Source organism: Pyricularia grisea (genome assembly GCF_004355905.1).
Source record: "Pyricularia grisea strain NI907 chromosome Unknown Pyricularia_grisea_NI907_Scaffold_1, whole genome shotgun sequence".
Classification (NCBI taxonomy): domain Eukaryota; kingdom Fungi; phylum Ascomycota; class Sordariomycetes; order Magnaporthales; family Pyriculariaceae; genus Pyricularia; species Pyricularia grisea.
This window is the reverse complement of record NW_022156716.1, coordinates 3,538,827-3,551,428: the sequence shown is the minus strand read 5'-3', so window position 1 is coordinate 3,551,428 and position 12,602 is coordinate 3,538,827. Positions and strand designations below refer to the sequence as shown.

Here is a 12,602-nt window from a genome sequence, read left to right as displayed (position 1 = left end):
AAGGAATCAACGCATAGTACGAACCCGTGATGCATGCAGTGGCCTGCACAATGTCCCTCGATAATGGATTACTTTGGATCAATGGACTGTACAAGTTGCACCACCTGCTCTTCCCGGTTTTTTATTCGCAGAGGATTGTCTGTATATTAAATCGATGACGAGATTGTACAACCATGCTTGAATGCTGCAAGTTGTAACTTTCATAATTTACAAACCTATATCACTTACAAATAGATGTTAACCAATCCGCTGCGAACCAAATTAGCTGAAGATCACAGTATTTAGGCTCTAGTACAAATGGGAGTGCATCCCTCCAAACTCAATTTGATATTTGCATTTCTTTCCCTAAACTCCAAGCCGTTCCACCGCTTCCTTGACTAAAAAGACGGCTATCTGGAGATATTGTTGCCTGCGGGTATCTCCGCTTTCATCTTGATGAGATCGCTCAATATCAATCTCTTGCTGAGGTATCAATTGCCTCAGTACCCGTCAATCAATTACCAAATATGAAGAAAAGAACCGGTCGCCGACAACAGAAAAGAGTCACAACGTCACTGATGTTTCCGTTGCTTCATCCTCAAATCGTCGATGCTGTCGGCAAGGACATATGTCCAGCTTGGGAAAACAACGCACAGCAGGACGGTCAATGCACCAATGATTACGACACAAACGTATCTGGCCAGTTCAGATGTTCCAATCGGGCATGCTTCAAAGTCTGGGGCAGTGGCCTGGTGGCGATTCGAAGAATGGCATTTGATGATAATCGGTACAATGCCATCGTCTACAACCAGCATTGCAAAAAATGCAACAGCCTCGGAATCATGAAGCTCGACGAAGCCCGCTATGTCGAGAGAGTATCTTATCGACTCAAAAAATGGGCAGGTGTTCGGCAGGAAATGCCACCCTGTCAAGCGAAAAGTGGTCCCCCACATATGGACGAACTTTGCGAAGGATGTATTCAAGGTCATTGTCGGCAGGGAAAACGCGATGATCTCATCTCTGGATTCCAAAACTTGGCCTTCGGCTGATTTGGGAGGGAAGTCCAACACGCCATCTCCCATTATGCTGCGCTGGATCGAAGTAGCGATCCGGGCCTTGTGCCTCTTCAGGAGCCTGGTCTCGAGTTTGGTGTGTGCGATGGCGGGACATCGTGTTCTCCATATCTAGGATTATGATAGTAGTGTCCAGCAGATTACAGCACAGAATTCATCGTGTGCAACTTTGATACAGCTCTTTCTATTGAAAGGACAATACCTTTATAGCTTGAATAAAGTTGAAATTACGAATATTTATAGGTTTACGTTCTCGATCACCCATTGTTCAATGCTCAGCACCCATTCTCAACCCATCTAGTGCCAATATCTCAAATCTACGTATTGCGACATTTTTTTGGTTCACATTCCGAATAAATAACCCGAGTCCCCGAACACTAACACCAAACCCTAACCACCTAACAGCCGTGCCTTGACCGCTAATGCCTGAATAACTAAAGCCGAGGCAGAACGCATCGCTCAGCAACCCGCCGAACTGATACCAAATCCAAGAAAGGTTGAAAACCATCAAGTGTAAATCTAAGCTATTTCTGACCCTCCAAAGACTGCCTCGCCACCCTTGCTATTTCAAATCGCAAATGCTGAGTGGCGAGGTGACGTTTGTGGGCGACATCTCGAAGCGAACGCAAGCTATATAAGGCAGGTGATGCTTCGTCAACATCTGTAATAATATTGAGGGACAGGGGGTCACTAACTCGTCCTCGCTTAAGCCCGGGATGCGAAATTGCGGTTTGTGGGCGTCGACCGGAGCAGACTGTATCCAGGCTTTCGTTAGTAGACATGAATAGGAGGGATCAAAGTGCGTTGGAACGACGAAAAGAACAGGCAAACCAATGACAAACTGGCCTCGCGGCTTCTTTTTCCCGAAACACGCCAAAAATACTCCGCATATATGCATTGCTCTGAAAGATAGCAAGGAATCGAATTTGGAGGATGCGATGACAGGAGTCAATCTACCAGGCTACATGGAATGGAAATCGGGTTATATATACACATATTCAAACCCGCAGACGTATGGACGAAGGGCTTGCTCGATGGTCGAGCGAAGACATCATCCCCAAGGACTGTTTCAGACATGCGAGGGAGGATGTAAATATTGAACGCCATGATCTCCAAAAGGATCAAAATGGCGTGGAAAAATGATAGGTATACAACTAGGTAGAATAGGGATTTTAAGTAGTGGAAAAGGGATGGCGAAAAGAAGAACTCAGAACGAGAACAAGATAAACACGTAAGACTTTGACAACCGAAAGGGAGTCATGGAGTGATCCGGCTAGATGGGCCAAAGCAATAATGGCAGATTTTCCCATAGTTTGCGATTATGTTTGTCGCGCTCGAGATGAAGGAAGACCCAAAAAAGAAAAGAGATAGAGACAGGGACAGAAAAGCGCACTTAGACACGGTAGGTACTTGGAGCTCCTCACGAACAGTCCAGTTGGTAGAGCACATATAGGAATAAAGTAAGGAGCTTTCACTTGGTCTCGTGGTAGGTATCTTGAAATGCCTCACTATACCTGGGCTTGGCTGCCACGCTTGGTATTGGCTAGTGCCGCAATTTGGACAGGGACGCAGGGATGAGGTCACTCAGTTACCAAACCAACATTGGTGTCACCCACCGCCTTGACCGCGTTAAGAGGAGATGGCTTTTCTGGGCTTGACTTTAACGGACAGGTCCCAATAAGGCTCTAGTAACGTGGATTGAGAAATTTCCAATGCGTTCAAAATTTTCAGATATTTTTAAGCCCAAACAAACAGTTTTGTCTGCGTGATTGAGATAAGCAGCTGCGTGGCCCATCTGCATTGGCCTTCAGAGTAAATCATCCAACGAACCAACTTTGATACATGGAGAGTAACCCGAGAAGGAGAAAAGTACCCTATGGGATGATGTTGCTGATCTCGGTAAAGACCATGTCGATAGACCCTGCTGGAACGGTGCCTTGACGCTCTATAGTGCAGGCAATCTAGCCAAAAAGTGTCTGAGAGGTGTTCGCATGCGCCAAATTCCTATAAGCTTCCAGCTTCCGCTAAACTTATAAATCTGGGCAATTTTCTCTCGTCTTACCCCTTCAAAGCCTGGAAGACCATAGTTTTCCTAATATCCAGCCTGAGCAGCTATATTTTATTCCTTTTTGCAATATGAATTCTGGCTTTGTCAATGGCGTTAATGGCGGACTCGGCGAGCGTGGGAATTCGGCCACATTGGACAAGGTCGATAAACTGCGCGAACTCATCGGCAGCCGGATTTCCCTTCCACAGGTATAACTCCTATTCCGCCTAATTGTACTATACAAATTCGCTGCTGTGTTCATGATTTCTGACGATGGTCTTGGCTCGTATATAGCTTGTCGTCGTCGGTGACCAAAGCTCCGGCAAAAGCTCTGTCCTCGAGGGCATCACTGGCTTCGCATTCCCACGGGATGCAGAGTTATGCACTCGCTACGCAACTCAAATTACCTGCCGCCGTGAAGATTTTGAGTCTGTCACTGTGACCATCGTCCCCCACGAGGATACAAACCAGGATGAGGTTGCCAGGCTCAAGCGCTTTTCTCGCACTTGGAACACATCGGTGGAGATGGATAACGTGAAGCTCGGCGAAGTTTTCAGAGACGTCAATCAAGAGCTTGGTATTAGCTCAGGTCGGCGTGGTCCGGTCGAGCTCAATCCTGGGAATGCTTTCAGCCAACATCTGCTGAAGGTCGAAATCTCTAGTCCCAATGTAAGTTTTCCATCACTGTTGCGCGACTTTTATGCAGTTGCAACATGCTAATGGTACTTAGCAAGAGCACTTTACCGTAATCGACGTGCCTGGCATATTCCGCACAGAAACGCTTGGTGAGTCCACCCGTCGTAGTCATCTATCCCAAAAGCCTAAGCCTGAGCGAAATCCTTCTGACTACCCGGCATTCTGGGCAGGCCTAACTACTGAAAACGACATTATCCTGGTTAGGAACATGGTAATGACCTATATGAAAGATTTCAGAACCATGTATGTCACCAGCCACATATCTTCTTGCAATCCAGCCATGCGCTCGCTGATACAGACTGAAACGACGTGACATGCCAGTATCCTTGCCATAGTTCCAGCCAATGTCGACCCAGCGACCCAGGAGATCTTGAGGCTAGCCAAGCAGGTTGACCCTAATATGAAGAGGACCATGGCCGTTTTGACCAAGCCAGACCTTGCGATCGAAACTACCATAAAGCAGATTGCAATTGATCACGTCAAAGGTAAAAGAGGTGAATTGACATTGGGCTACTACATCGTCAAAAACCGTGGCCCAGACGACGCCGGCATAACATTGGAGGAGGGCCAAAAACAAGAAAGAGCTTTCTTCTCTGCGGAGCCATGGTCGGACTTGAAGCGGACCGGCAAAACGGGGACCGAAGCGCTCAAAGCCCAAGTTCGCGCCCTTCTGGCCGATCTGGTCAAAAGCGAATTTAAAAAGCTTAGGTCCGAAGTCGAAGAAGAGCTGCGGACGCTGTCAGATAAGGAGCGTGCCATGGGGCCCCCGAGATCTGATTCCAACTCACAGCGAGCCTATCTAGGTAGCTTGTGCGACCAATTTCAGTCCATCACTCGTGACGCACTGAATGGCAACTACACACAGCATGTCGAATTTTTTAGCAAGGAGTCTCACAGGCTCATCACTCGCATCGTGGAGCTCGACGAGCAGTTTTCAGCTGGGATACGTGCATACGGCCACACTCGAGCATTCACCAATAAGAAGAATTGTGGGCCGATTGTGTTACCAAAGAAAAAGGGAAAGAAAGTCCTGGTCGATGAGCCTGGGCGTCTCACGTCTGAGAGCAACAATCCAATCAATCCTTCTATCGAATTATCAAAGGTGTTTCCGATCGTCAATGAACTCTCTGCATCAAACGACTGCAATCCTCTAAATAGCGCCTTCGGTGCAGTGGAAAACTCATTCGAAAGTGACGAAAGCATCATGGAGTATATCCGCAAAGTTTACACCAACAGCCGGAGTGCTGAACTAGGCACGGCAAGCCAACACCTACCTGTCCCTGTCCTACAAATAGTCGACCCTAAGCTAACACTGCTCACCTGGCCAGTTCAATGGATCGCTACTTGCAACTGTATTCATGGAGCAGTCCAAAAATTGGCAAGCACTAACGAAAATGTATATTTGGATTGCCAGCCGTCTGGTTGAAAGCTTTCTCAAAGGTGCCATCGGGGCGGTCTGCCCGGACTCCCAAGTCGAAGAAGAGCTGTGTGAAATGATCATTCGTGATCACGTTGGTATTTCCTTTGCTAGTGCTGAAGAGCACGCAAAGCTCCTGCTGAAAATGGAGCGTGGGTGCCCCCCATGGACGTTGAATGACTACTTCAACGACAACCTATCAAAGAACCAAGGAAGCCGGCTTGTCTCCAATATCAGAAAAGTCGCCGGCGTGGCATCCGAAACTTTGGAAGAATGGCATTCGGAAAAAATCGCCCACACGCTTACCGAGGACCAACTCCAAAGCATAGCAACTTACAATCAGAGCAATGCCGAAAATATGCAGGAATATATTCACGACGTCCTCGAAAGCTACTACAAGGTTTCCATGAAGCGCTTTATTGACAACATATCCTTGCACGTCGTACACCACGATTTGCTTTACGCCGAAAGTGGCCCGTTGAACGTTTTCAACTCCAAGTTTGTGCATGGTCTAGGCGAGGCTCAATTGGAGCAGATCGCTGGTGAAAGCAGCCTTGTGAGGATAGAGAGGGAGAGGCTCGCACAGGACATCGCGAGTTTCAGGGCCGCATTTGATGTCCTCAAAGGCACATCCGTTAAAAGCAGTTAATCGGTTGCGGACATTCACTCTGCTGGATTGGCTAGTGTCAGCGTTTTTTATACATCACTCTGGTCAATCGTTATGTTTGGTACTTTTCGCACGAAGAAAGCACGCCAGACCACGGCAAGACATCCTGTGATAGTTTTAATTCTTATAGTTTCACCTGCTGATTTTACAGATCGATCGTCTACTTTCACTTGCTCTAACTTCGGACGTCGAAAGTGTTTTAAATATCAATCTGGAGTAGGAAGAGGATTATTACAAAGAACGAAATACAATTCAGTTTTGCCGCCGTTGACCAACCCACATCAACCTTGTCCTGTCTCTGGCCAATTGCGACGACTATATAATGCTTGGCAAATCAGAAGGTCCATGGGAAACAAAAACAGCTGAATCTCGTCGCCTTCTCCCTCCTCCGGGGTCGCCGTCGCGTGTTGCTTTCCGCATGGCCCTCTTCGGCATGTCCTCGTTCGCGGCCTTCTGGACGTCATCACGTGATATTACATACCCGAAAGAGATTAGTTCCGATGTTCCTTCTTCGTCTGTAGCGAGGAAAGCTGGCCACACAACCCTGGCTATATCGTCCGTTGAAATGGTTGACAGATTCGGATCCCCGTATCCTGACTGACCATTCTTATCCTCTCTGGATCGCAATGTGGCACCATTGGGTGTTGGAGCTGAATCTGACCAAACCGGTAATACTTTCCAATCATCTTCCGATAAGGCAAAGGAAGGCCGAATTCTTTCGTGAACCCTTTGTACAGCCTCCCAATTGCCGCACAGCGTGATTGTAAGTTGCCCAAGGCGCCCTCTGAACTTCTTTTGGAGGTCGCCCGACATCAAGCCAGCCACAACCTCGCACACTTCATCGACGACAATTTTGGCAAGAGTACCTTGACGCTTCTTTTGCATACCGGGCAACACTTGAAGTAGCACAGCCCGAACAAGCGTGCCTTGGAGGGTGTCTTTCGCATGCAAAGCTTCTAATACTTTCTCAGCATCAGGGAAGAGGTAGTTTGACCGAAAGACATGTTTAGCTAGTGCCCTGGAATAGACGGACAAGCCCATATTGACCCTCATTTTCTTTGCAGGGGCCGAATTTGAGGCCGGGAGTGGGAACGAATGTTGTGTGGCTGCATGATCCCTAACGCGTTCCCAGGATCTCAACTCCTGTAGGCAGTCCATGTCAAGGTCAATGCCCAGAAACTCCTCGAACAGTGTCGATGCATCGTTAAACAGAGAGGCAAGCATCTCAGGGCTGGTTCAAAAGCGTCAGAATTCGGTTATTTAATAATTAACAGATTTGAACAAAACGTACATATAACCTCGTTCACGTTCAAGCGGCGTTAGTTTCACCGTGTAGGATTGAAACAACCCAAGTTTTCTTTCGGTTTCTTTCAGGGCGTCGGACTTTACGCCTAATTGATCGCTAGCCATCTTCAACTTGTTCGTTGCTGTAGCGACTTCTTGTTTTGCGGCTGCTATCTGCTCCTTTTGCTTCTCAAGGATGATCTTGTGTTTGTCAACGGATTCCTCATGCTTCTTGCCGTGTGCAACCACTCGGTTTAGCTCCTGCTCGAGTGATTTAATCGTTGATTCCAAGTCCGCGTTTATAGTTTTCTGTGCCTCAAGTTTTCTATGGACTGTCATTTTGTCCTCCAAGGCCTTGTTGGTCTCCGCGTTCTGCTCCAAAATCTTCTTCGTCAATCGTTCCTTTTCGGCTTTTTTTTCCGCAGTTAGTTGAGCCAGCTCCTCCAAATTCTTTCTGTACGCACTGTCTGTGGCGCGGAGCTTCTCTTGAACAATCCCATGGTCTTTGAGGATGATCTGTAGCTGCTGAAAGCTCTTATCCTGGGAAATTTTGTTGATACAGGAAATAAGCTGGTGTAGAAGAGTTTCGGGCTGTTGATAATGAGTGAGATTTGCCGGGACAGCTGGTGAACTCATGACGATGACAAGTGACCTAATGATTTTGACAATGATAGAGCAATGCGTATATCGGAGTAGATCGAGTGTGTTTTCAAATTTGAGGTTTATATGCCCGCAGAATCTTGTCCCTCAGAAGCTGCGCCTTAGTGTATGACAGGTCAGTCCCTTAAATAGGAAACCTTGCTGCTCTTCGACACTTGGCTTCGAAAAGATGAAGATAGAGAATCAACATCTACAATCGGTGCTAAAGCAGTCCATTGGTCATTCAAGTTGGACACGCCAGCCCCAAAGATGCATGTTGGCGATGAGGCAAGCACGCCAGCATTTAGATAAGATGGAGTCGGCTTGCTAAATCAAGCCAGATCGACACTGTATGGGGCTGTAAGATGAACAATTGGGTAGTTTTTGTTGCGACTGCATGATGCCAATACAGTTGTTGTAATCTGCCTATTTAGGCGGGATGTGGCCATCCGGATATGTGTTGTGTATGCAACAGTCGAGGCTGTTGGCGGGAATAAATGGAAAAGATCATGCTCCCCACTATCTGTGTCTCCAGTCAAGATTCCCCGCGAGTTTCAAAAAATAGAAAAACCAATATCGTTCTACAGCGCCGCGGAAAGGCTAACAAATTAATGGCTCGTATTTTTGCTGCATCCATGCGGGAGTGTGGTGTTGGCATAAGAGTCTGTCAGGTGCATTTGGAGGGTGGTAGTTTAGAACTCCAGTCCAGTGGCAACGTCAGCCAGACACGTGATGACACGCGGGAGGCCTACTGCTCTCGAAATGGCACCACTTCCCCTCACCAGGTCGGGAATTACGGCCGCCCTGCACAGACGCAAGCATGTCTAGGCATGTGTCCGCTTACAAACACTCAGAGGTCGTGAACATGGAACCCGCCCGAAGTTTGGCTTAACCGCAACCATCCTTGCGTTTCGTAACCTGGAACTAGAATCGGGGCCTCCTGCCATGCCCTGCGCACCTTTTGCCCGTCTGCTCACCCACTCAGGTTGCTCACCCTCTGCTCACCCACTCAGGTTGCTCACCCTCTGCTCACCCTCTGCTCACCCTCTGCTCACCCTCTGCTCACCCTCTGCTCACCCTCTGCTTAACAGGACGGTCCTATTCGATTGGTCACCATTGGGTATGCCCCATCGTTCATTCGTAATCTACTACAGGCTGGCTGGCGTGACTTACTGTTCAAAGGTCCCCGCGATAGCTTACAACGCACAGTTCAAAAAACTGTACAGGCAGCCCCCAGCGCCCGCATGCCTAAATTGGATTCCATCGCCCTTCAATGGTGCACGCTCTTTGTCGGCTTTGCAATGTTACCCACAACACAAGCAGCTTCAGGGCGAGAGCTATACCCCACACATTAATGGTAACGAGTTGAGGATGCAGCATGCAGTTATTAGAAGGGTGTGGCGGGGGATTACTGATAGCAATAACGTTCAAGAATTGGATATATTAATTTATCGGGAATGTGATAAACACTTTGCACATGAAATTAGGTCCTGATAGCAAAGTCAACAGCGCGTCGTATTGTTTGAACATCCCCAAGCAACGGATCTATAACAGTATATGTAATGCTTGGCCCAAGCAAAGCCCCAATGCCACTGAAACCGACATCCTTAACGCAGGTTATTTACAAGCAAAGCGCCGTTGTCGCCACCATGAACCTCGGAAATATGGCGACTCCAATCATACCGCCCGAGAATTGCAACCTCTTCATCCGACTCTAAACATTTGGGGCAATAAATTTCAAACTCAAACCTACCCCTATACTTCTTCCCTAAATAATTGGAAAAGCACCTCCCGGGTTCCATTGTCATTTTGCAAAAGAGGCATAAAGCCACCTTTCCCTCGTAAATCTTAAGTCGGCCCTTGTCTGAAACCTTTCGCTTCTTCCCGACGACCTGTTGGATATTATTTGCCTTATCTCCTTCCTTTAGCCTGTGCTCGTTTCTTTTCCGCTTCCGGGCGAAGCTGTCCTTATTTTCCGGCAGTCCTGGGGCGTTGAGCTTGCCGTAAACTTTCTCGATATGATTGTTCCATTCCATTGTATTATTGATAATGTGATCCTTTTTTTGACTTTTGCATGCGGGGCAGGGAAAGGGTTTGTCGTAAAGTCCTTCGTAATGATGAACCTCTTTGTTGTGCCGGGTTAGATTTTTCCTACGTGTAAACGAACTGCCACATATGTAACAGGTTGGTTTTGAACTATCGAGTTGATCGAGTTGAATCGTTGACAACAAATGTGACTTATTGGCAGCCTTCTTTGCCTTTAATTGTGAAGCGTTCTGCGTGCCGTGGGAATCCACAACGTGTCTGGCCCAGTCAGCCGCAGAGTTAATAGTGCATTTGCATGCGGGACAGTCGAAAGGTTGCTGAAAGCAATGAGTTTTGGTGTGTCTGATCAGGTTTCTCTGCAATGTAAATGAACTTCCGCATAAAAGACAAGTCGGCTTTTGGGCTAGTATTGGCTCTATCGATTAAATTTCCTAAGCGGTTTTTGGGCATGGCGCAATTGCATTATTTTTACACTGGAGAAAGTAAAGAAATGCTTTGCTAAAGGTGTCGCCTTGAACAATGTTTCCACGCAAGATCTGGCCGATTTTCACCGCAGCGTTACCTGCTGCGATGTGCCGAGGCTTTTGCGGGTTGACGTGTAAGGTTTGCAAATCCCTCTTAAATTTGCCCTTGTCCCCCTCTTCGCGGTCCACTCGCTCGAAAAACTCAGCTCTAGACCCCTTGAGTGTGCTGGCGCACAGGTTTGCAATTGTTTTGCTTATGTGAGATAGTACACGAGCTGCCTCCTTGTCAGCCTCGGACTTATCCTTGGTTTCAGACTTGCCCTCTTCATGCTTCGCGCGCTTTTCGAGCCTTGCAGTTTCTTTAAGCCTTGCATATTCGACACGCAGCTCGCTGATGTCCTCCCGCTTTTGGAAAGACTCGAGATCTTCTTGGGTTACATAGATTGGGGCATTTTCGTTTCTTTTAAAAGAGGCCTCCCGCATACGTTTGAACAGTTCGTCGTTGCCTCGTGCATGCTCGCCGAATGCGACTTGAACAAGGTCGCCATTGAAATTCCTCGGCTGGTAGTATTCCTCGAATACTCTGCTGGAATTGGAGAGCACATAGTTGCGCTGCGCCGAAGTAAACGACTCTGAAACCCAAATTAGCTTTGATCGGCATTGCAATTGGGGCTGAACACATACTGTCGAGGCGAGCACCTGCACCTACTCGTATGGAGTACAACCGCATGGGTTCACGGTAGCCGGCCACCAGAAGTGTACGATACCAGAGGGCACGCTCAGTTTCGTGAGACAGTGCAAAGATCTCACGGTCTAACATTTCTTTTTTCCAGTGTAGTTCGGCATATTCGGCATCCCTAGGCTTTTCGAGATCCTCCCAAGAGTGATACGGGGGGTCGAAAGCGCCGTCTTTGATTGCCTGGGCAGCGACGATTCTCACCAGGTCGACAAGTGGATCGTTTGTATTTTTTAGGCCTATTTCAATTCTAAACAGGTGCGTTAATTGTCGGAAACCTCGAGTGAGCTGAAAGGAAGCAAAGGATTGGGGACAGTAACATACACGTCATCCTGCGAGGTACAAATCTTGTCTGTCTGCTGTTTGTTGTAGTATAATGTAAGGTCGCCGAAGACACTCATATTCTCGACGGTTTTTTTTCCGGGCCGGGAGAGATGCATTTTGATTTGACTGTATTTCAGTTTATCCAGAGTTCCACGGCGGAACCCACCCATAGATGCCAACAGAATTCTAGCGTGGAAGGCGACTCGAGTCTCGCGGTCGCAGGGAATATCGTTCGCACGAGTCCATAGAGTCATCAAGACAACTAGAATATCGGCGGTCGTCGCTGCGACCTTGACGAATGTTTGCTTCTTAGTGAGCTCGAGCTCATTCGCCAAATCAGAGGCAATCCACTGTCCGTAATTTGTGTGAGCGAGCGGAATCATGGTAGCAGCGAACCGCTAGAAACGGGAATGGGACTTACGTGTGAAATCTGCCAGACTGGCCCTGACCCCCGTGACTTGTGGCTTTGTGTAGTTGACAAGGTCCATTTATCAGGGTTGCTGGTAACACTCCTCCTCTTTTCGCTCAGGATCGTTCTGTCAGCCGCAACTACGAGGGACTCCCAAAAGTGTCTGACACTCAAATCCCTATTTATCGATCGTTCGATCCTGCGTTCTTCCGGCCCGGTGCTCACGACCGGTCGCTCAGAAGCCCTGACGTAATCCTTGAGGAACTGCTGGCAACAGTGAATCGCTCCATTGTATGCTTCGGTCCCGCGGTTACATAGGTCAAGCCAAATCTGGTCGGGATCGGCTTGGTAGGCGTCGTCCGGATCCGTCTCGTAAACCTGCGTGAAGAATCTGACCCGGCAAACCATTCCATCATTAGTATAACGACAAGTGATCGAAGAGGGAAGGGGAGGGAGATTGACATTTTCCACGATTGCATTGCCAGCTTTTGTTGTTGGCGATACTTGTCGCTCCCCCGTGGCCGATCAGGTATCGGCTTGAACTCGCGCTTTGAGAGCCTCGCTCTCTCGCGCCTGGCATCCAATGCCGCATCTTTGTAGGCCTGAACGGGCCGCGTTTTTGCAGCAAGACCGACTGCTCGTTGCGTTGCCATCGTGGTTGTTGCCCAGCGCTGGGGAGGAACCTGGCATGGAGAGAAATTGGTTGTCGCAGAGGAAGGGAGGGAGGGATGGCGAGGGGTCCTCGCCCTGCTCAAAAAAGAGGGCAGCGGGACGCAGCTGCCCTCCCCCCAAGAAATTCGAAAGTGCCACGGCCATGGTGA

General features: G+C 48.3%; 2 protein-coding genes across 2 annotated transcripts; one reads left to right on the top strand and one right to left on the bottom strand.

Annotated features, from left to right (window-relative positions):
• Positions 1-557: 557 nt before the first annotated feature.
• On the top strand, positions 558-1,028 carry PgNI_01046 (uncharacterized protein; the record flags this gene model as incomplete). The annotated part of the gene is made up of 1 exon (XM_031121123.1): positions 558-1,028. The coding sequence occupies one exon, from the start codon at positions 558-560 to the stop codon at positions 1,026-1,028; it is 471 nt and encodes a 156-aa protein (XP_030986374.1).
• Positions 1,029-9,409: 8,381 nt separating this feature from the next.
• PgNI_01045 (uncharacterized protein) lies at positions 9,410-12,597 on the bottom strand (the record flags this gene model as incomplete). Its single annotated transcript, XM_031121122.1, has 7 exons — positions 9,410-10,251; positions 10,321-10,944; positions 10,997-11,298; positions 11,373-11,722; positions 11,794-12,172; positions 12,253-12,415; positions 12,465-12,597. The coding sequence occupies 7 exons, from the start codon at positions 12,595-12,597 to the stop codon at positions 9,410-9,412; spliced, it is 2,793 nt and encodes a 930-aa protein (XP_030986323.1).
• Between the last annotated feature and the right edge of the window lie 5 nt (positions 12,598-12,602).